This window comes from Chiloscyllium plagiosum, unplaced genomic scaffold (genome assembly GCF_004010195.1).
Source record: "Chiloscyllium plagiosum isolate BGI_BamShark_2017 unplaced genomic scaffold, ASM401019v2 scaf_15416, whole genome shotgun sequence".
Lineage (NCBI taxonomy): Eukaryota > Metazoa > Chordata > Chondrichthyes > Orectolobiformes > Hemiscylliidae > Chiloscyllium > Chiloscyllium plagiosum.
The window spans coordinates 5,115-27,013 of record NW_025214798.1 but is presented as its reverse complement, the minus strand read 5'-3'; the positions used below and the strand labels follow the sequence as shown (position 1 = coordinate 27,013).

At 40.7% G+C, this 21,899-nt stretch overlaps 1 protein-coding gene across 1 annotated transcript; it reads left to right on the top strand.

Annotated features, from left to right (window-relative positions):
• The first annotated feature begins 9,081 nt into the window (after positions 1–9,081).
• On the top strand, positions 9,082–17,500 carry LOC122548036 (integrin alpha-9-like). Its single transcript, XM_043686598.1, has 3 exons — positions 9,082–9,192; positions 11,903–12,011; positions 16,187–17,500. Exons 1-3 carry the CDS (start codon positions 9,155–9,157, stop codon positions 16,304–16,306), a joined length of 267 nt encoding a protein of 88 aa, XP_043542533.1. The 5' UTR covers positions 9,082–9,154; the 3' UTR covers positions 16,307–17,500.
• Positions 17,501–21,899: the final 4,399 nt, after the last annotated feature.

Sequence of the window (21,899 nt, the reverse complement as noted above, 5' to 3'; positions counted from 1 at the left end):
GACAGCGAGGACATAAAAATCAAGGCCAATGGCTCTGCAATCTCCTCCCTTGCTTCCCAGAGAATCCTAGGATAAATGCCATCAGGCCCAGGGGACTTATCTATTTTCACCTTTTCCAGGATTTCCAATACCTCTTCTCTACATACCTCAAAGCCTTCCATTCTACTTATTTGTGACTCAGTGTTCACATCGACGACAATGCCCTGTTCGTGAGTAAATACTGAAGAAAAGTATTCATTCAGTGTCTCCCCAATCTCTTCCGCCTCCACACGCAACTTCCCACTACTATCCTTGACTGGACCTATTCCTACCCTAGTCATTCTTTTATTCATAACATGCCTATAGAAAGCCTTAGGGTTTTCCCTAATGCTTTCTATGCCAAAATTTGTCCTCTCTCACTTTGAACTCGTGACCCGTAGTAACTGGGTCCTCCACTCTCGCTATCCAACGTGTCTACGATGATTCTGTAGGACTCAATCAGGACCACACTCAACCTCTTTATTTCCAATGATAATAATACTAATATACTCAACCTTTACTCATAGCTAGCAGCCTCCAAACCAGACAACATCCTGGTGAACCTCCGCTGCTCCCTCTCCAAAGCATCCACATTCTTTTGGTAATGTAGCGACTAAAACTGTAAGCAATATTCCAAATTCTTATACAACTGTAACATGACCTGCTAATTCTTGTACTCAATACCCCGTCCGATGAAGGAAAGCAAGCTGTATGCCTTCTTGACCAGTAGATTGTCCTGCGTTGTTGCCTTCAGGGAACAATGGACCTAAACACCCAGATTTCACTGTCCTTCAACTTTCCCTTGAACTTTTTAATTTACTATATAGTTCGCTCTGGAATTACATCTTCCCAATTGCAACTCATCACTTTTGTCCGGATTAAATTCCATCTGCCATTTCTCTGCCAGCTCTCCAATCCATCCATATTCTGCTGTATTTATAACAGTCCCCTTCATTATTTGCTACTCCACCAGTCTTAGTGTCATCTGCAATTTTGCTAATGAGGCAACCTACACATTTCTCCAAGTCATTTATGGGACCAAGTCATTATTCCAGGGACCCACCACCCTCTGCGTGAAGAACTTTCCATGTATATATGCCAAAATTTGTCCTCTCTCACTTTGAACTCGTGACCCGTAGTAACTGGGTCCTCCACTCTCGCTATCCAACGTGGGTCCCAGCACAGATCCCTGTGAGACACCACTCTTCACAGGTCTCAGTTTTGAGGAGCTCCCTTCCACTACTACACTCTGTCTCCTGTTACCTAATCTGTTGTCTATCCATCTCGCTAGAACAACCTGACCCCATCCGACTTCTCACTTGATCTCCCCTTATGCTGCCGAAGTGTAGAAGGACAATGATCTCAGTACAATGTTTTGCAATTCTCCAGGTGGCTGAGACTGCTCTGGTCTGGGTGGCAACCTCTGAGCTGGCTGGCCTGGTCTTGTAGCATAGTCTCCATTGGGGGAGAAGGAAGACGTGCTTGTGAACCTTCCCATGAAGGAGGAGTTACATGACCACACTTACAAAATTGTTTTGTGGACAGAAGAAATTTGTCCCAGAGTGCCACGTGCAGGCTTAATATCAGGGAACTGTGCAGGGTACCTCCAAACTGGCTAGGTTTATTGCAGGGCACTATCGGTATTGAAAGTTTGCACTGGTGCCCGGGATGGTCTTTAATTCCAGAATCTTCAGTGAATAACGAGTTGCTCTGGGGATAGCATTCAGTAAGCAGTGGCTCTAATTCAATGTGAGTGCCAAAGCGAGAGTTCACACATCATTAACCATTCATCAAACATAGGCTCGATGAAATTCATGCAGCCTCCCAGTGGAAATCTCTCCTGAAACTCGAGTCATCTGGCACTTTGCAGACAAATGCAGTAATATTAGGTCAGTCCGTAAACACATAAGAAGAAAGACCAGAAGTAGACCATATGGTTCCTCAAGACTAATCTGCTGTTCAATAGGATCATGGCTGATCTCTTCTTGCACTCAACTCCACTTATCCACATGTTCACCATCACGCTTAATTCCTTTGATGTTCAAAAATCTACCTATCTTTGCCTCAAATACATTCACCGAAGTAGCCCCAACTTCTCCATTAGGCAGGGACTTCCCCATATTCACAACCCTTTGGATGAAATCGTTCCTCCTCAACTCAGTCCTAAATCTGTTCCCTTTCTTTGAGGATATGTCTCCCAGTTATAATTTCACCCGCCTTAGGAAGTAACCTTCCTGTTTCTAATCAGCCCATCAAGATTTTTAAAACAGGAACAGAATGAGGCAGTTTAGCCATTCGAGACTGTTGTTCAGCAACTGGAATAGTTCATTTCATTGCTCATGCGTGTTCTGCAGGAAATGGAAGGGAACATTCAGCGTTTCAAAGATGCTACACTGGAGTATGGTGAACTCTGATTAACGAGCCGGAAGCAGGGATAAGTTTGGGATAAGTTAGTCATTATCAGTTTCACATTTAATACTGACAGAAATGACACAGTGACCAATGCTAGATCCTTGACTATTTGCTACCTGTATGAACAATTTTGATAAATGAAACAAATGTATTCTAAATAAATGTATGGATAATATTCAGGAAATGAATTTATCGAGAATGGGCAGAAAATCTGTAAATAGATAAGCAATGGAAAACAATTGGAAGTCAACAAAGGTAACTGTGATTTTATTTCGGAAAAAATAGAAGGCAATGTGTTACTGAAATGGAGGGAGACTTCATCACTTAGTAGAAAAATGTGTTCTGGAGGGTTCACAATGATTGGCTGAGACATCAGAAGTGTTGTTCATTTCCCTGATGGTCTGTTCCCTGATGTTTCCACTGGCTCCATTGCTCTCAGTACACGTGGGATACTGGATGTGTTTCATTGATGGTGGGGAGTGGGGAGGGGAGATGCTTTGAGCCTTGTAGCAAGTGTATGATCTTCATCAAAGAAGCATCCTTTCGTTCTGTGTAGAGATCCGAAGACAATGGAAAAGGCTGGCTAATACTGAAGACATTCACCAACATGAAATATTATGCATGGCCACACTCCCAACATTAGTGCCGGAAGCAGGGATAAGTTTGGGATAAGTTAGTCTTTATCAATTTAACATTTAATACTGACAGTAATGACACAGTGACCAATGCTAGATCCTTGACTATATGCTACCTGTATGAACAATTTTGATAAATGAAACAAATGTATTCTAAATAAATGTATGGATAATATTCAGGAAATGAATTTATCGAGAATGGGCAGAAAACCTGTAAATGGATAAGCAATGGAAAGCAATTCGACAATTGGAAGTCAACAAAGGTAACTGTGTTGTTTTCGGAAAGAATAGAAGGCAATGTGTTACTGAAATGGAGGGAGACTACACCACTGAGTGGAAAAATGTGTTCTGGAGGGTTCACAATGATTGGCTGAGACATCAGAAGTGTTGTTTCATTTCCCTGATGGTCTGTTCCCTGATGTTTCCATTTGCTCCATTGCTCTCAGTACACGTGGGATACTGGATGTGTTTCATTGATGGTGGGGAGTGGGGAGGGGAGATGCTTTCAGCCTTGTAGCAAGTGTATGATCTTCATCAAAGAAACATCCTTTTGTTCTGTGTAGAGATCCGAAGACAATGGAAAAAGCTGGCTAATACTGAAGACATTCACCAACATGAAATATTGTGCATGGCCACACTCCCAACATTAGTGGAATGAGAGTTAGGACAGTCCAGTCAGAAGGATGAGAACAAAAAAAAACATTGCAAGATCATCTGAAATGGTTTCATCTTATTCTCAATCCAACTCACAAAACCAGCCCCAACATCATGGATCCAGGTGAGATATCTTTTCATCACAGAGCAATGTGCTGATCAGTCTAATGAAATGGTCAATGCAAGATAGCAATCTGCTCAGATATCATCACTGTGCAGACAACTCCAGTACATGGACCTATAAACCTGAAATCGATACCTGTGCAGCACAGGGAGCTGCGCCATGAACACCAATGAACTGATGTGTAAACCTGGAGCAGTTATCTACTCAACAAGTAGAGCTATGTAGACCCAGTGCATTGCTCGGTTGCACTGTATTAGATCGCTGGCCAGTGTGGGGACAATTACAGCCCATGCTAGAAGGGACAGAATGTGCAACTCCCATCCATTCGCAGCTCAATACCTCGAGTGTGCCATGGCAAGGGGTACAATGGATGTCAAAATCACTGCCAGAGAGAGATGTTGGGTCAATCAGTTTAAACACTAACAATTGGGATGGTTTGGGGAAATAGACAGACAAGGGGACACTGAGAGACAATAATTTGTAAGGATGTGTTAGCAGGTTTCAGAATGCTGAAATGAAATCTTTTCGAGATCATCTTGCAACACGAGCCAGTGTTTCCATGAATGGTGCGCGAACAGGACTTACATGCGAGTTTGGAAATTGGAGAGGGTTAGATAAGTATTTGTTGTGCAGCTTTGTAACAGGAAGTGGGGTCAACAGAGTCATTAGGATGAATCTAACAATATTTTTTCCTCATGTCGTTTTGACTGAGTTTGAGAGAGGAATCATCTGCACGAGGCCAATTTCATTTCCTGCTGCTACTTTTTCAAATTCACCTTGTTACAGATCTACCACATGGCATAGCTTCCCTCCCATTCAATGCCAGCCTAATTCTCCGATCATGACTAGAGTTACTCAGGGCTGCCGAATCCCTGCATATTCCATGGTCCATGGCAATCATGCTATCTGTAAGTGGTCATTGGGCACAAGGTCGAGATTCTCTGTTCTGAGTTGCCCTGCATGGTTTTCTGCGAGCATGGCAGATGAGGAGCAATTGTACCACAAATTGTGGGCAGGGTCCTGGAGATCCTGGTGTTTGTGCTGGTGCAGAGTGGACCATTTCCTATTCATTTGAGGGCCCACCACCAGACGCAAATATCTGGTCTTTGCTCACCATCCAACTCAGTGCAGAATCTGCGGTCTGAAGAAATGTCCAGTGATACATAATAAGCGTCAATTACCTTACACACTCTGCCAGGATAAGTGTCAACGTATTCTCTCTGCTTCCTCATAATCATTGCATATCTGTTGTAGCACCTACCTTCGAAAAGGTCTGATGCTCTACCTTTCTCATTATTGCATGCAGCACCTTCTACCCTCTCTCTCTATCTCTCTCACCTTTGGAAAACCGACGCACGATTGGAGAATGTTATGGAGAAATTCACTTTTAGAATTTTATGAATGATGTTGTTAATAGAATATTCCAGATACTGTTCCAAACAATTCTCAGTTTCAGGAAAATGTCAGTCCCGGAACTTGTAACACTGAAGGGAAAGGAGCACAGTTGTATTATTTTTTTGTTCAGATCAAACACAGTTAAAATCAACCAGGAAGCCATTGAGCCCTTCAAACCGGCTCGATTATTCAATAGGATCGGAGCTATTCTGACTCTGTCCTGATCTCCATGTCACAGATACCTTCAATCTTTCAACACCCTGTTTTGCTCTGACTGAGCAGCTGACTCTCGGACTCTTTTACATTAAGTTTATTCAAATATGTGTTCTGGAATCGTTTCCCTTGATGACAGACTCTCCGTCCAAAAATGTGCATCAGCCTCATATTTTTTATGTCATCAAAAGCACACTTTACACAGGACAATCAAAAATATAAACTAAAAGAATGCTGTAAATGCAGAAAAAGAACATAAGTTGCTGAAAAATCTCAACAGGTCTGCCAGAATCTGTGAAGAGAAATCAGAGTTGACATCTTCCGTTAGAACTGATGGTAACTAGGAAAATGTCGGTTTGTGTACAAAAGTAATGTCGTAGCGAGAAGGCTAAGAAGTAAATGATAGGTGAGGATAGAGCCCAAAGAAAGCGAAGAGCAGTTCGAATGACAAAGGAGTAGATAATGATCTGGGTGGGAGTATGAATATCTGTCAATGGGGACTGTTAGTGGCTAAGAATAGGTAAAATACGTTGGCAGATTTTGTGAATAATCCATGAATCCGCTGCTGCTTTGTGCCAGTTTCAAAATTTCCAGTTTTCAGGCTCCAGCAGCCTTGTCTTTACCATGGGCATAAAATCCCTCTTCACTTCTCTCCCTCTCCAAGGTGGTCTCAGCGTTCTCTGCTTCCTCCCAGAGCAATGCCTGAACTGTCCACACACCCCCACAACCACCCTGTGGGTGGCACAGTGGTTAGCACTGCTGCCTCACAGTGCCAGAGACCTGGGTTCATTTTCCGCCTCAGGCGACTGACTGTGTGGAGTTTGCACGTTCTCCCCGTGTCTGCGTGGGTTTCCTCCGGGTGCTCCGGTTTCCTCCCACAGTCCAAAGATGCGCAGGTCAGTTGAATTGGGCATGTTAAATTGCCCGTAGTGTTAGGTAAGGGGTAAATGTAGGGGTATGGGTGGGTTGTGCTTCGGTGGGGCGGTGTGGACTTGTTCGGCCAAAGGGCATGTTTCCACACTGTAAGTAATCTAATCTAATCACTCTCTGCCACTTGGCTGAGCTTATTGTCGACTTTAACGTTTGAACTCCTCTATTATTTTTCTGATGAGAGGAGTGGCCGTGAATATCTGCATGGGCGCAATTATGCCTGACCCTTCGGGGGTATGTGGAATATTTCAAATTTCCAATCCTATTCAGGCCCGAGCCACAACTCTTTCTCGGAAATATCAATGATATAATCGGTGCTGCTTCTCTCTCTCGTCCGGAATTGGAAAATAAATTCATTGATTTCACTTCCATATGCACCCCACTCCCACCTTCATATGGGCTATCTCTGACTCCTCCTTTCCCTTCCTCGACATTTTTGTTTCCATTTCTGGTGATGGACCGGCCACGGATATTCACTGAAAACCCATCAACTCCTACAGCCATCTGTACTGTACATCTTCAAATCCTGTTGCCAGACCCGCTAAGCTTTTCTACCATCTTCTGTTTTGTTTAATGAAAATTACATTTATTTTATGGTTATCAATAATCAATTACAATCAGAAATTTCCGTTATTTCACTGGTCTCACCTTATCAGATTCATCCAACTACAGCATCAAAACACTTATCCAATTAAGAAAGACAATTTTTCGCAGAGGAAGTTATTTGTCGTCAGTCATGACCTTGAATGCTAGCTTCCTTATTATCAACGTTTCAATTGTCCTTTATCTTTGACTATTTGTGTTTGACTATTCTGTCTATAGTCATTTCATAGTCTTCTACTCACTTGGCTGGATAGCCAATTTCTGATGGTGAGGATGGCCAGAGGCATACGTTCAATTCCCCCCCATCGACAGACGTTACCAAGAAGCTCCACATTCTCATCCTTGCAGCCTTACCAGAGGGTGTGGTGACCATCAGGTTACACGAGTATGGGTGGTCTCTCTCGAATGAGAAATCAGTCTAAATGTCCTCTGGGAGTACAGAGACTGTATTCTATCACTATCTACATTTATAAATTCTCTCTATATTATCATTTCTTTTTCCGTTATATTCTTGGATGTTCTGGTCATCTGAAGTTTCATTTTGTACTACTGTCAGCATTGTTCCCACACTGCACATCCCTGCCCTCTCCGCAATAACTCCTACTCCGTTCTCTTTCATGAATCTATCTGTGTCGAGAGTGTGGTGCTTGATAATCACAGCAGGTCAGGCAGCATCCGAGAAATTGGAGCATCGACGCTTTGAGTATGAGACGTTCATCAGGAATGAGGCTTGTCGGTCGGGCCTTTGAGATAAATGAGAGGGGATGGGGTTGGAGGAAGGTGACTGGGAAAGCGATAGATGAATGCAAGTGATGAAGAAGGTGACAGGTCAGAGGGCTTGTAATGGACGGGTGCCGGCTTGAAGACTTGGGACTAGGATATTGTGGCGGAGGGGAAATGAGGAAGCTGTTGTAATCAAAATTTATCCCATGTAGCTGCAGGTTCCCAAGTTGGAAAATGAGGCGTTTTTCCTCCAGATGTGGGGTGGGAGCGTTATGGTGGTGGAGACGGCCCAGGACCTGCCCAATAAAGGAAAGCATACCAAGCGCCTTCTTCACTACCTTGTCTACCTGCAACTCTACTTTCAAGGAGCTATGATCCTGCACTCCAAGGTCTCTTTGTCCAGCAACACTCCCTAGGACTCTACCATTAAGTGTATAAGTTCTGCTAAGATTTGCTTTCCAAAATGCAGCACCTCACATTTATCTGAATTGAACTCCATCTGCCACTTCTCAGCCCATTGGCCCATCTGGTCAAGATCCTGTTGTAATCTGAGGTAACCTTCTTCGCTGTCCACTACACCTCCAATTTTGGTGTCATCTGCAAATTTACTAACTATACCTCTTATGCTCACATCCAAATCATTTATATAAATTACAAAAAGTAGAGGACCCAGCACCGATCCTTGTGGCACTCCACTGATTTCAGGCCTGCATTAACCTTCATTTCTTTTTAAATGATCCCATTTTTAAAATAAATTGACCTGTTATACGATTATTTTTATTTCAAATTTAGCATATAATTTTATTGAAATATCCTGTCACCTGCAACGTGCTAAGCTGAAATGTCAGGATTTTATTCCTCCTTTTGCTGTGATACATGACAAAGAGAACCTTTGTGCCTCCTACAGTGGGATGTAATTCTCCTGGGCTAAACAGCATTTTAATTTTTTATCCATTCATCATGACCTTGAGAGCTTCATGCCAACAGAGTGTTTCTAATCTGTTTGCGATAATATTGCATTGCATCTGAAGTTCTCCCGTTGCCTTAAATTTCCTTTCTAACCCAGTGGGACATCATTACTTGTCTACAAAAATATCAAATGATCGCAACATTTGAACATGCTGTTCAGAAATGTTGAACGGAGCAGCTGGTTCGCAATTGATTTCTACAAGTCAAACACGAGCAGCAGGAAAAGTCAAGCTATTTTCAAGCTTTGTGCTGATATTGTATAAACTCAGGAATTTGCCCCATCGCACCATTATTTGATATCAAAGTACATCATTACAATTATTTAATTGCACGTTGTTTCTGATACAGCAGTTTGAAATGTCTAACTTTTTTTATACATTGTTGAAGCAGCCTCTGAAATAAATGTTGTTTCTTTTTATTTTGCAGTGGAAATGTTGAGCGTAATGAATCTCTGTTTGATAACACCCTCATCCTTACAATGCCTTTGAAACATGAAGTGGACACAGCCATTACAGGGTAAATGTGACCAGCGTAATGGCAAGATTTGAAGTGAATATTCTGGAATGTAATTTGTAATAGATAAGACTGTAGAGTAGAAATTCAGTTGCCCACATCTTTTGATGTGGGGGGAGTGGTGGAGTGGGGGTGCACAGATGAATCATTGCACCTGAATCATGAAGCGTATGGAGGGGCCAAGCGGCTTGTTGGCTGCTGATGTTGGATCTTGGACTTGCTCAGCATCCAGCTGGAATGATGAAAGCAGCCCGTCAGCAAAGAGTAGAGACGGGGAGACAGCGGCCTAATGGAATTGTGACTGAGCTGGCAATCCAGACGCCCAGGCTGATGTTCAGGTGACTTGGGTTTGAATCCCACCAAGGTAGATGGTGGGATTCAAATTTGAATTCAGTAAAAATCTGGAGTTAGAAAGCTGCGCCAACAGTAATCATGTAATCACGTTCGATTGTCATGAAAAGCCATCTGGTTCAGTAATGGCAGGAATAGGAGCCTGAGTCGAGAGTGAGGCGCTGGAAAAGCGCAGCAGGTCAGGCAGCATCCCAGGGGCAGGACAATCGACGTTTCGGGCATTCCTGATAAAGGGCTCTTGCCCGAAACATCGATTCTCCTGCTCCTTGGATGCTGCGTGACATGTGCTTTTTCAGCATCACTCTCAACTCTAATCTCCAGCATCTGCAGTCCTCACCTTCCCCTTGGAAAGAAAACCTGCCATCCTTACCTGGTCCAGTCTACATATGACTCCAGACCAGCGGTGACATTGTTGACTCTGAACTGCCCTCTGAGAAATTAGGGAAGGGCAATGAATACTGGCTGAACAAACAAAAGCAACATTCCATTAAAGTTTTTGTTAAAAGATCAAATTTAGGCTGCTGCTAAGGATGGTTGAGGATCAAAAAACAGGGATATTGAAAAAGGGGCTCTAAAGGGAGGCCTCAGACTGGAGATCAGAAGGTAGCAGGCATAACCACAGCACAATGATTTACTTTCCTCTCCCAATGTGACACTTACAGCATAAAATTTGCACATGCTTTTCTGTGTGCAACATTAAAGTGGAGTAGAAGATATAAAAGAGAGGGTAACAGTTACTAATAAAGTTATGAACAAAGTAGAGGGGGATTCTAATTCGGAAATCTTATACATTAGATAGCAATGGAAGATAAAGCCACTATAATGGAACTGATTGTAATCCATGAGTTGTGAGAATTGAGTACAGGGTAATGGGGTAATGGGAGTGCAGGGAAACCTGATCAGACAAGAACACCAATTGGAGAGGGGAAAGAGTTACACTGTAAAGAAAAAGACAGATCTCTTGATAATACCCGATACAGGAAGAACTGGAAGTACATATCAAACTTTGTCTTTGTGTACAGTTTCCAAAGGATGTTACAGACCTTCACTGTTGTCAGATGACTTCCTCTTTGTGCTTTTTGTGTAGGGAAACGCCCACTGTTATGTCAAAGTTGATAATTTATTAGTAATGGGTTCACTGACTCCTGACTCATTTCTCAAGTGCCAATTTAGAAATCTGCAACTTTGAAGTTACTGCAACTCTCTGGAATAGAAACATCTTGTTTAGTAATTAACCCTTTGGATACTCCAAGCATTACATTGTAGAAAGGTGGCCATGACATTAGACTGTATATGGTTTTTTGGGAAGTGACAGGGTAGGACTTCCAGTGCTCCCTTTGATCAACACAAAAATAAGAATTGATTTTCTGGTTGTTGTTCAGTCGTAATACTTGTTATAAAAAAATTGTTCTTGGAAATGACAATTGGGTGGTTTCTGTAACAAACTGATGATACGTCCTACCAGTTAGCTGATCAGGTACAAAACAAAACCCCCAAAAAACTCACCTAACTCCAGCTTCTTGTGCACCCCACATCTGTTTATGTCCCTGTATTCATGGCTAAACTTAATTACTACCCAGACCTCATTCTCTGGAACATATTCCCAAGTCTTTAATCACACCTTTGAAGCTTTCTCTCCAAGATAAGTTTTTGTTGCTCTTCCAATACTGTGCCAAGTCACAGAGTCATATGCACGGAATCAGACCCTTCAGTACAACTCATCCGTGCTGACCATACTTCTCAAGCTGACCTAGCCAGTATTTTGCCAGCACTTGGTTCATATCCCTCTAACCCAACTATTTATTTACCCATCCAGATGCCGTTTATATATTGTAATTGTACCTGCCTCCACCACTTCCTCTGGCAGCTCATTCCAAATACTCACCACCCTCTGCATTACAAACAGAATCCTTTGAAGTCTTTCCCCTGTCACCTTAAATCTGTGGTCTCTAGTTTTGGACTCCCCAACCTATGAAAAAGATCTTGGCTATTCAGAAACATTTTGTGAAATAAGTGCAAGTTGTTACATTTTAATCAACGATATATAACATTCATATGTCACTTTTAAATTTATTCTATTATCAGTGGATTGAATAAAATGACATTGAGATTTTGGACTTTATGATAAATTCAGTTAAACAATCAGGTGCTGTTTTGTTCTTCAATCCTAAATGTTGCCTCTGAGAAATGTTCCATTAATTTGAAACTCAAGACTAAAAATTACTTAACCCTGTAGGAAGATGTTTAAGAATAATGCTGGTGCTAGTTAACAAATTCAACACAACCTTTTGGTCATTCCTGATGTTCAATCTGTTGGACAAAGTACTATCAGTTGATAACTCTTTGTTTCTTTTTAAAATAGGTCGATTTCCCCAACTTCCTTTATTTATGGTGATTCAGTGGATGCATCAAAGTTTATTCAATTGGAGGACATGTCCTGCCTTTTTCAACCTTTTAATTTGACATTTCAGGTGATTTATTCTTGCCACTATTAATCTCTTTTCAGTAGCAATTATTTTAAAGTGGTCTATCTTGTAGTTGCACAAATGTTCTGCCAGAATATCATTTTGGTCTATGTAACCTTAACAAGTGTTAAAAATTATGTGGGTTTATAGCAAATCCTTTACTTGAAGCTGAAATATTTGCTCCCATTTCAGCAGGCATCTGAAATAGTAAAATCTACCCTATTCTGAGGCAGTTTCATAATCTTGAAATGCTGACAAGAGATTCACAGATATCATTGAACATAGATTGAACGCCTCTTTCTGACCCACACTCCAAAGCCCTGCAGCATTTGACAAACATATTGGTACCCTGTAAGAGCAACAGAATGCTGTCAGCTGGTTACTCAGTTCCATGTGCATTTATCAAATAGTAACCGATTCAGTCTCTGGTCTGTGCTAAGTCAGCTGATTTGAAGCTACAGCAACTGATGTCAGTAGCCAATGTTCACAAGAAACCTACCAGCATCCAAACAGAGGAATAACCCAGGAACACCTAACTCTCCAGTGCACTGCTCTCAGGAAGGGTCCACGTCCAAAATGCCAACCTGCTTCTCATCCACCAAGAAGCAGATGATGTGATGGGAATCCCCGGCTTCCCATGCACATATCTGAATATACCCAAAATCGAAAGGTTAGGAACAAACACCAGTTAGTGATCACTAGTTTGATAACTTCATTTGCAAGATGTCAGTTAATGGATTTAATTTCTTGTGAATAGATTTTAAAACGCTGGTGGGGAAGTTTAGGTGCTGTACATTTAATGAGTTTAAATAACTTATTTCATTTTGTGTTTCCATTTGCAGCTCTCAGTTTTTTGTTTACATTTTGGAAATTATTAGTATTTGGTTTTAAGGATTCGAAACTTCAGTTATAAGGGTAGGTTGGAGAAATCGGGACTGTTTCTAGAGAGAAGACCATGAGGAGATCTGATAGAAACTTTCCAAAATCATGAATAATCTGGAGAGAGTAGATAGGGGGAAGCTGTTCACTCTTTTAAGAGAATCAAGGACCAGAAAGTGCACTTTAAAAATGTTTTGCGTAAAAAAAAAACCAAGTGCAAGGGGAGAGAAATTGGTTTTCACACATAGTGATTGTGGTTTGGAATACACTGCCTGGAGGTTTGGTGGATGCAGATTCAATTGAGCTATTCAGAAAGGTATTAGATGTCTATTTAAATAGAATTAATGTGCAGGGTCACAGTATAAAAGGCCGATGTTTGGCAGTAACCCTCAATGCTCAGAGAGCTGGTGCAGACTTAATAAACAAATTGCCTCCTTCTGCACCCCAGTTCTCCTATGATTTGAGGTTTACGCCAGCAGATTGGTGGATTGGATTTGGGATGCTCTTGAATTGAACTATTCACTGAACTGTCTAATCAGAGATTATGAGATTGAGCTACAAAGGACTGTGCTTGGCATCCCTCACTCCTCAGGTGTTTCTAGATTTACTGAAGACTCCTATGATTGGTGGAAATCCATTGTGTTGAGATGAGACCAGAGATGCTGACAGTGCTTCTGTTGGAGTTAAGAAGACCAAGAGGAGATCTATTTGAGAATATTAATTGTTAAGACAATTTGAATAGTGGATCAATGGCCCTGATTTTAATTCTTATCTCCTGCTTATTGAGAGTTGAGCCAGTGAGGTAGGCGAGTTGAAGGCTAAAATAATGGGAAATTTGCCCTTTTAGTCAAGCAGTCCTCTGGTTGTGTTCCAATTTTAACTTGCTGTTTTGTAATGGCAAGCATGTGACCCACTCAAAGGACAGGAGCCTTCATTAAATTTACAGTCCAACTCCATTACTGTACCTGGAACCTGATCAGCGGTTTGAATTAGAGGTCTCAGTGGAGGAACATTGATGACTTTTCCAAGGCATGCTGAGACATAGATTGTGAATCAGAAACTGTGGCCCAGAAAGCTTCGCTTTAAAAAAGTTGTTTAGGCTGCCTTTTGGGGCCAGGAAGGGTTTCTCTAGGTATCTTGAGGAAAATTTGCAGTATATATTTTCAGGCTTCCTTCTGTCTTCATTTGCTACTTCAGTGACTGCAGGATTTAATCCCACAGCTTGGTACAGTGTCCTATCACTTATTTCCTATCCCTGCCTATCAGGTGTCTGATCTGCCAGTGTTTTTAGGTAGATCACCAAGAAACGTTAAGCAAATACTCCACTCCTCCAATCTCCATGGATTCATCACATCTTTGGAGTTGAAACTCAACCCCCTGCCTCCCCACTTGTGACTAGATCTGGTCAAACTATTCTTCACAGAATGAGCGGTGATGATTAGAGAAAAGTATTTATGTGAAACATTGTTGGAGCTCAGAATGCTCTGTCACAGGGAATGGTTGATGGGAGATTATTTGCTTCCTTTAGGGAAAAGGTTGACAATTTACAGACGCTGAGGAAAATTCAGAGCTCTGGGAGAGAGTTGAGCAATAAGTCACTTTTGACTAGCTCCAATATGGAGCTGGATGGGCCAAAAAGTAGCCTTTTCTGTTGTAAATATCAACAGTTCAAATTGACAAGGTTTAGAAAATGGTCGTTCTAATTCAGTGATTTATTCAATGTGTTGTAGGAGTTAAAGTAATCTAATGTATTTATTTATAGAACAGTTTCAGACCCTAAACTAAAAAGCTTGATATTCTCACTGTATACTACTTCAAAGCAGTATGTTTATTTCAATCATTTTAATAGTGTATCTTTGATCTCTAAGAGAACACAGGTTGTGTGGACCTGACTTGTAGGGAGACTCACTGCAGTTTGTTCTATGTAACTGAATAGAACTCTCGTTTTGTCTGAATGCTGCCAAGACCTGAACATTCAGAGCATTCAGCATTATTTTAATTAAACTCAGTCCCTTTTTGTACCTCTGGGATAGTGCAAGTTCTTGGCTGGGGACATAAAGCTCTCTTCTACAAGCATTCCTTTCATCATAAACAACCCCTTTGGGAAAATGCATTTAGTGCTCGCAAACACATTCCAACCCAATTCTATGCCTGTTTGGCCCCATTGACAGCTTTTATTTATCTCATTCTGATCGTGCTCCTTCCCATAATGGGGAAGGTATGATAGTAGGGGAGGAGTTATTGTCCAGCATTCTACTGAAATTTGGAATTTTTACAAATCACTTTATCCCTAAAGATGTCAAGAGAATGTTTTACTGAGGCTTTATTTTACATTGATGCTATTTTTGAAACTTGGCACTTGTAGAACACTTAAAGCTGTACATTTATGCACTTGGTTGTGTAATGGTGCATTATAAAGTTATCAGGTCTTCCTGTCAGAACTGAGACATATTCTGAACATATTCAAGTAATAAAAATGAGTGGGTTTAATCTATTTCCTCTGTTTCCACTTTTAGTTTTGTTTTGGTGTTAAGAGTTTAAAACTCTTTATTGGATTCATGTGGTTTGAAAAATATATGAAGCAAAAGATTTTTAAAGTCTCTGTCCGAACAAACCATAAAGGGCCTCGCAATAACTAGCAGTTCAAATGTTTGCTTCACTGAATTCATGGTTGAATTTTTTGATTAAAATTATGCTAAAATAGTTCCACCTTTGCTGGTGACAGTGGAATGCTTCTATTACGATTCTTTCTATGTTGGGATTAAATGGACTTGTGCTATCGCCTATGAAATGAGAAGAATTACTCTGCAAATCAAATTGTGATTAAATGTTTACTGAGGTTTTCCATAATTAGAATTGAAGCTGCCATTAAGTCTGACTTCACCACTTCTTGCACTGCCTTTGTTTCTCTTTTCGAGCTTTCAACTCGTGATGATTATAGAAAGGATAAACATGGAAAAGTAAATCTTTGAAACATAAACTAGTTCCATGCAAGAAGGAAGTCACAATGAGACAAATAAGGCCACATCTTGAGGCTGGTGTTACCAGCAATGATCATGAGGCCTATCTCTAGAAATTACGTCTGCACAGCATATAACTCCCATTCATTAAAAAGGATCTCTGGATTATCAATTATTCTTTTATAGAATTCCACATTAAAATGAGAGCCATAAATATTCTATGTTGTGTCAGTAGACTGGAGAGTGCTATGCTTGGGAATCGAGCAACTGTTGATACCCATAAGAGTTTGAATCAAGCAGGGTTAATAATGTTCTTTTTTTCCATTTATTATTGAATGACAGGTTATAAACATGGGCCCAAGCGGTGCACCAGAACTTGCTGTGCAAATTATGATTCCCAGTAGACTTCTTACAAATGGAGCTGACATCTTTCTCATCCAGGATATTGTGGTGAGTACATAGCACCATCAATACTACTGCAGTGTCCTGCTGGCTTTGAGCATGTTGCTTGAATCAGTTTTTAAACCTCATTGGCACATATAGGTATCATTGTTTGCAAAATCATATGTTGCAGATAGTTAAACTTTGTAAATCTCTGGGCTGAAGGTAATTTTTTTTTGTTTATGTTCACTTTCTAGACCTAGATTGTATTAATTTTTCCTTTATGTCAGTTCATATTTGTACATTACTGGCACTGTTTGCAAACAATCAATTTGTCCGGCCTCAGAACTCTTTATTCACTCGTTGCCAAAGAACTAGTTCTCAGATTATTTTTAGTTGCTTTTTGACTCTATGTAATGAAGGGTTGGCAAGTAGACTCTACTGTAAGATGCATCTTTTACTGAAAAGTGTACAGTGACCCTTTAACAGCACATTTAAGTTTGAAGATGATGTTTTGCTTATTTCAAACCTGTAACTACCAACAAGCCCCATATTATTCATGCTGCTAATAGGGACAATTTGTCTTCATTACACCTAGCACACCCTGAAAATATAGCAACATACTCAGTAAAGGGAATCACAATTGACAGGGTCCTGAACCTCTCAGCCCTTCATAGGGCAGAATGACATGAAAGGGGTGATCAGAAAATTGGGCATCGCGCCAGTGGTACAATTCCAGATGCCCTGTTGCAATTTTAACCAGTGATGAAAAATCCTTGAGTAACTCACCTGTGGCCAATTGAGGCCTATAATGCTCATTCAAAGTGGGATGTTAAACATGGCGGGGAAGCCAGCACCATGCATCTAGTCCATGAACTGATGAGGCAGAGAGGAGGGGGAGAGCGTGCCTCTTTTCTGGGTACCCTGTGACAATCTGAAGCCCCCAAACACAATGTGTCCCATGCTAATCGGCTGACTGACCCCTCCTGTCTTCACCCTGTATCTTCACCCTCCCTTGTTAGGGCCTGTTAGCCTGGGTCTGGGGAGATTGCAACTTATCTTCAAATCCCAGCTCAATTGCAGCTCTCATTCTCCATGACAGTATGAAGGCCTATCCTTGTGTTTGTTAAATGTCCACATTCACTGTGCCAGCTGGCTAACTTGGCTTTTATATTAGAGTGTATGGGGTGTGTCAACTTGGGCCAAATGATCTCCTTTAAAGTTTAACCAAAGCTTGTTAATTAACTGTCAGTCATCAGCTAATCTATGCATCCTCTGTCACAATGCCTCTAACAATCACAGTCCACCTGCCAACCCTTCAGAATTCTCCTCATGCAACATAAATCTGGATTTCCCTCTGCACTGGTATTTTTAATGAATTGAACTGATCAGCACAAGTGGACAAGCTTCAGTAAAATGTGCCTTTTTTCCTTCAGTACTACCAGGCACCTGACCCCCTTTGAGGGGTTTCTTTTCAAATTACCTTAGTTCTTCTTGGGTTGTGTTGACATCAAAGACTGATCTTTGTATTCTGGTAACATTAGTATGCTGGTTGAAATTTGTTCTCTTTTCTCTATTGAATTTTCTAAGGAAACCATTCCCTTACTAATTTTGTACTTGTGTTCCCCCATAATTCTAAACTTGCAGAATTATTGAAGTAATCTGCATATATCCAAATTACCCATGACATTCAATGTTTTGAAAAATTAAATCAAAGCTTATTTCAATCTTACGCTCAAAGAAATCAAAGAAAGTAAGACTTCCAATTCTGTAGCATCTTTTACACTTTGGAAGTAATTACTTTTGATTTGATGTTATAAAGGAAAGCATAAAGGAAAAAAGGAAAATTAAAAATTCGAAGTTTTCTGTAGGCTTTCACTCATAACTTAGAGTCCCAGATTCATGCTTGATTCAGTTCTCTGAACTCTACCCAGTGCAAAAACATGACAATTGAAGATGGGGGCAGCCATCTTCTATGTATTGCAATGTGCTTTGTGTTCTCTGATATTCATGTCTGTCTGATGCCAACCAGACTTTTAATTAATGCAAAGTTTACAAATGTAAAGTTCTCAATAGTGAATTTCAGCTGTCTGCAATTGTGAATCCCTGGAAGAAGTCATCAGCATCACCAGTGATGTTTTACCATGGGCTTTGTATGGATCTTCTGTCAAAGTTATGATTGAGGCCATGAGGAAATTTGCAAAAACTAATTCCTTCCCCCATCTGTTGCTCTTGGTCAACCACCTTCCCTTAACAAATCATGCAAATTTGTGTCTAATTAGTTTTGTGAACTACACAGCTGAAACCCCTTTCAAAAGCACTACATAGAATCTTATCATGATTGAAGCTCCTGGACACATACAAAATGTAGGCAGTGTGAAGAGCATAATAATTAATGAACAGCTACTTATTTTATGAAGCGTAATTGCTGACATGATCCTTAATTCCCAAAACAAAATAATTACAATCCAGTAATAATTTCAACTCTTGTTTCTAACGTTATTACTTTAATGGTTACGACATCAGTAAGATGACGATAAAGTGAAAAAACAATCAGTTAATTATATGACAAGAGACTGAACATTCATTTCATAGTCCTCAGGATAGATGGGGAGTTGCTCAAGGATTTCCCATCACTGGTCAAAGAAGGGGAACTTTGATGTTCAGAGAGACATAGGTATCCATATAAAAGGCACAGTGTAAATTTAGCATGCAGGTTCAACAAGAAATTAGGAAGGCAAAAGGCATGATGCAAGGGAATGAGTACCAGTTTGAACAATTGAAAGACCATACCATAATCACAGAATCCCTGCAGTGCAGAAGGAGGCCATTCAGCTGATCGAGTCTGCACCAACCCTTCAAATACCATCATTGGTTGTGGTGATTAGCCCGTCAGAAAAACATCTCTCTGCAACTACCCTCTGTCTTCTATGAGCAAGTCAATTTTGTACCCAACTCACTGTGGATCCGACCTGACTTAATCTTTTGCACCAGCCTACTATGAAGACCCTTGCCAACTGCTTTAGTAAAGTCCGTGTAGACAACATTCACAGTCCAATCCTCATCAGTCACCTTCACCACTTCCTCAAAAAACTTCAATCAGTTTTGTGAGACAAGATCTCCTCCACATAAACCCATACTGACTATCAAGTCCATTGTTCTTCAAATGCGAGTAATTCCTATCCCTAAGAATCTTCTCCTATAATTTTCTTACCACTTCTAAAGGGTCACAGGCTGATCATTCCCTGGATTATCCCTGTTGCCCTTCTTAAACAATGAGACAACAGTGTTTGGGGAGCTCAACTATGACTAAAGAAGATACAAAGATGTCTGTCAAGGCCCCAAGTAATCTCATCACTTGCCTCTTTCTATATCCTAAGATAGAGGCTGAGGGCACTTATGTACCTTAATAATTTTCATGGCACCCAACACCTCCTCCTTAATATCAACATACCCCTCCCTAATCTTCCCATCATCCGTGTCCTTTTATAGAATACCTCCAGTGTGGAAGCAGGCCATTCCTAAGTGAATACCAATGCAAAGTACTTGTTAAGAATTTCACCCACTTTTTCTGACTCCACACATAAATTCCTTCCTTTTTTCTTAAGCTACCTCTTGCTCCAAATGCATGTTTAAAATACCTTGTGATTCTCCTTAATCTCATTGGCCAAGGATATTTCATGGTCCCTTCTAGCCCTCCACTAATGTCGTCTTGTTTCATATCTTTTCTCCTTTCTTTATGCTTCTCAAAAGTCTTCTTTGGTTTAAGTTTCCTAAACCCTATATATGCTTCCTTTTCCTTTTTGGCTCAATATCTGTTGTCATCCAAGATTCCCGAATCTTGCCATTATTTTTGTTCATCCTTATAGGAACATTCTGATCCTGATCCTTTGGTTTTCAAAAAACTGTCACATGTCAGATGTGGATTTACCCTCAAATAGCTGCCCCCAATCCAATTTCTTCATCTCTTGCCTAATACTGTTGTAAATAGTCTTCCCTCAATTTAACACTTCACCTGAGGACTAGTCTTATTCTTATCCCTAACTGTCTTAAAGTTTTTAGAATTATGACCACTGTTCCCAAAATGCTCTCCCATTGAAACTTCAATCACCTGGCCAGGCGCATTACCCAAGACAAGGTATAGTACAGACCACTTTCCTAGTTGAACTGTGTATTTTGTTTGAAGGAACCCTCTTGGATGCACCTAACAAATTCTTCCCCTTCTAAATCCTTGGAACTAAGGGAGTCCCAGTCTATATTGAGGAATTTAAAATCATCCATTACGACAACTCTTGTTTTTTAGATTCATTTGTGGGGTGTGAGCATTGCTGGCTAGCCAGTATTTATTGCACACCCAGAGTTGTCTTTGAGAAAGTGGTGGTGAGCTGCCTTCTTGAACCGCTACAGTCCACTGCAGATATTGTTTTAACATCTTTTCTCGATCAACTTGCATAATATTTGGTGAGATTTGAGTGTTACTGGCAGCGCCAGCATTTGTTTCCCATCCTATTTACCCTTGAACTGATTGGCTTACTAGGCCATTCTTATTAAATGGCACATTTCCTTCCCTGATGCATTAATATGGCAGACTTTTTATGACAATCGATGATAATTTCATGATCACAAGTACTAAGAGTAACTTTCCGTTCCAGATTTTTTAAAGAATTAAAATGAAATTCCACCAACTGCCATGGTGGGATTTGAGCACACTTCCTAAAGCAGTGGCCTAGGGTGTCGGAATGACTTGTCCAGTGGCATTACCACCATGCCGTTATCTCTCAAAGTAAACATCAATAATAAACAGATTCCCATAATCAAAGACAGAACATTGAACATTGCAGTCAGAACACCACGTTCTGATCTTGTTTGGAGGTCAAATAGTTTCCAGCTTAGAGGGAGAGCTGTGAGTCATTGCAGCCCATTGGCCCACTTCTGAAAACCTCCTGGTGACTGGCTGGAGAACAACTTTGAAAGAGCTGGAAACTCAGTCCGGAGAATGGCATTGGAGCAGTAGGGGATCCATGGAGAGAAGACTAATACATTTAACATGGAATAACAAACAAAGAAATAATTCTTTTAGCACAGTGAATTTATTTTGCTTGTTCATTTAACAATCTAATCATAATGTATAGTTCATGAGTTCATCCAGTCTCTTTGATGAAACGGTCTGTTTACTGACTAATTAGTCAAGATGTTTGCATGGAAGAAAATTCAGTGCAAGCATTCTATTATTTGCAAATGGTTCAAATCAATCTGCATAATTTTGTCATGAATAATTTGATGTCGTACTGAAATTACAAGGTGATGGAAAAAACTGATAAATAAAATATATGTGTATAAATAAACAAAACATGGAAGAATGACAGGGGCTGGCTGAGCCTAACATTCTGGGCCATCTCCCAAGAGGTTAATTTCACAGTATAGCAATAGGAGGTGAAATACAATATAGGCACACATACCTGCCTGTCAGAGGAGTGTGCAGTATGATAACCTGCTCATTATTAATCATTTGGCATGTTGAGGATGTCTTGTAAATCTGTTGAGTAAGCTGCTGCAAACCATTGCAAGCTTGCCAGATGTTGGCGGAGAAGGCTAGTAGCACTGATCCCCATGGGGCTCTGGAATTCGGAAGCATGCCTGAAGGAAGCCATTCCATAGAACTCTCTGAGGGGGA

What these genes read in the sequence shown, in the direction of transcription:
- LOC122548036 (XM_043686598.1), top strand. Translation starts at nt 9,155, where the DNA reads ATGCCTTTGAAACATGAAGTGGACACAGCCATTACAGG. An exon ending in GTGGACACAGCCATTACAGG is followed by an intron (nt 9,193 to 11,902) that starts GTAAATGTGACC and finishes TTTTTAAAATAG; the next exon opens with GTCGATTTCCCCAACTTCCT. An exon ending in CTTTTAATTTGACATTTCAG is followed by an intron (nt 12,012 to 16,186) that starts GTGATTTATTCT and finishes ATTGAATGACAG; the next exon opens with GTTATAAACATGGGCCCAAG.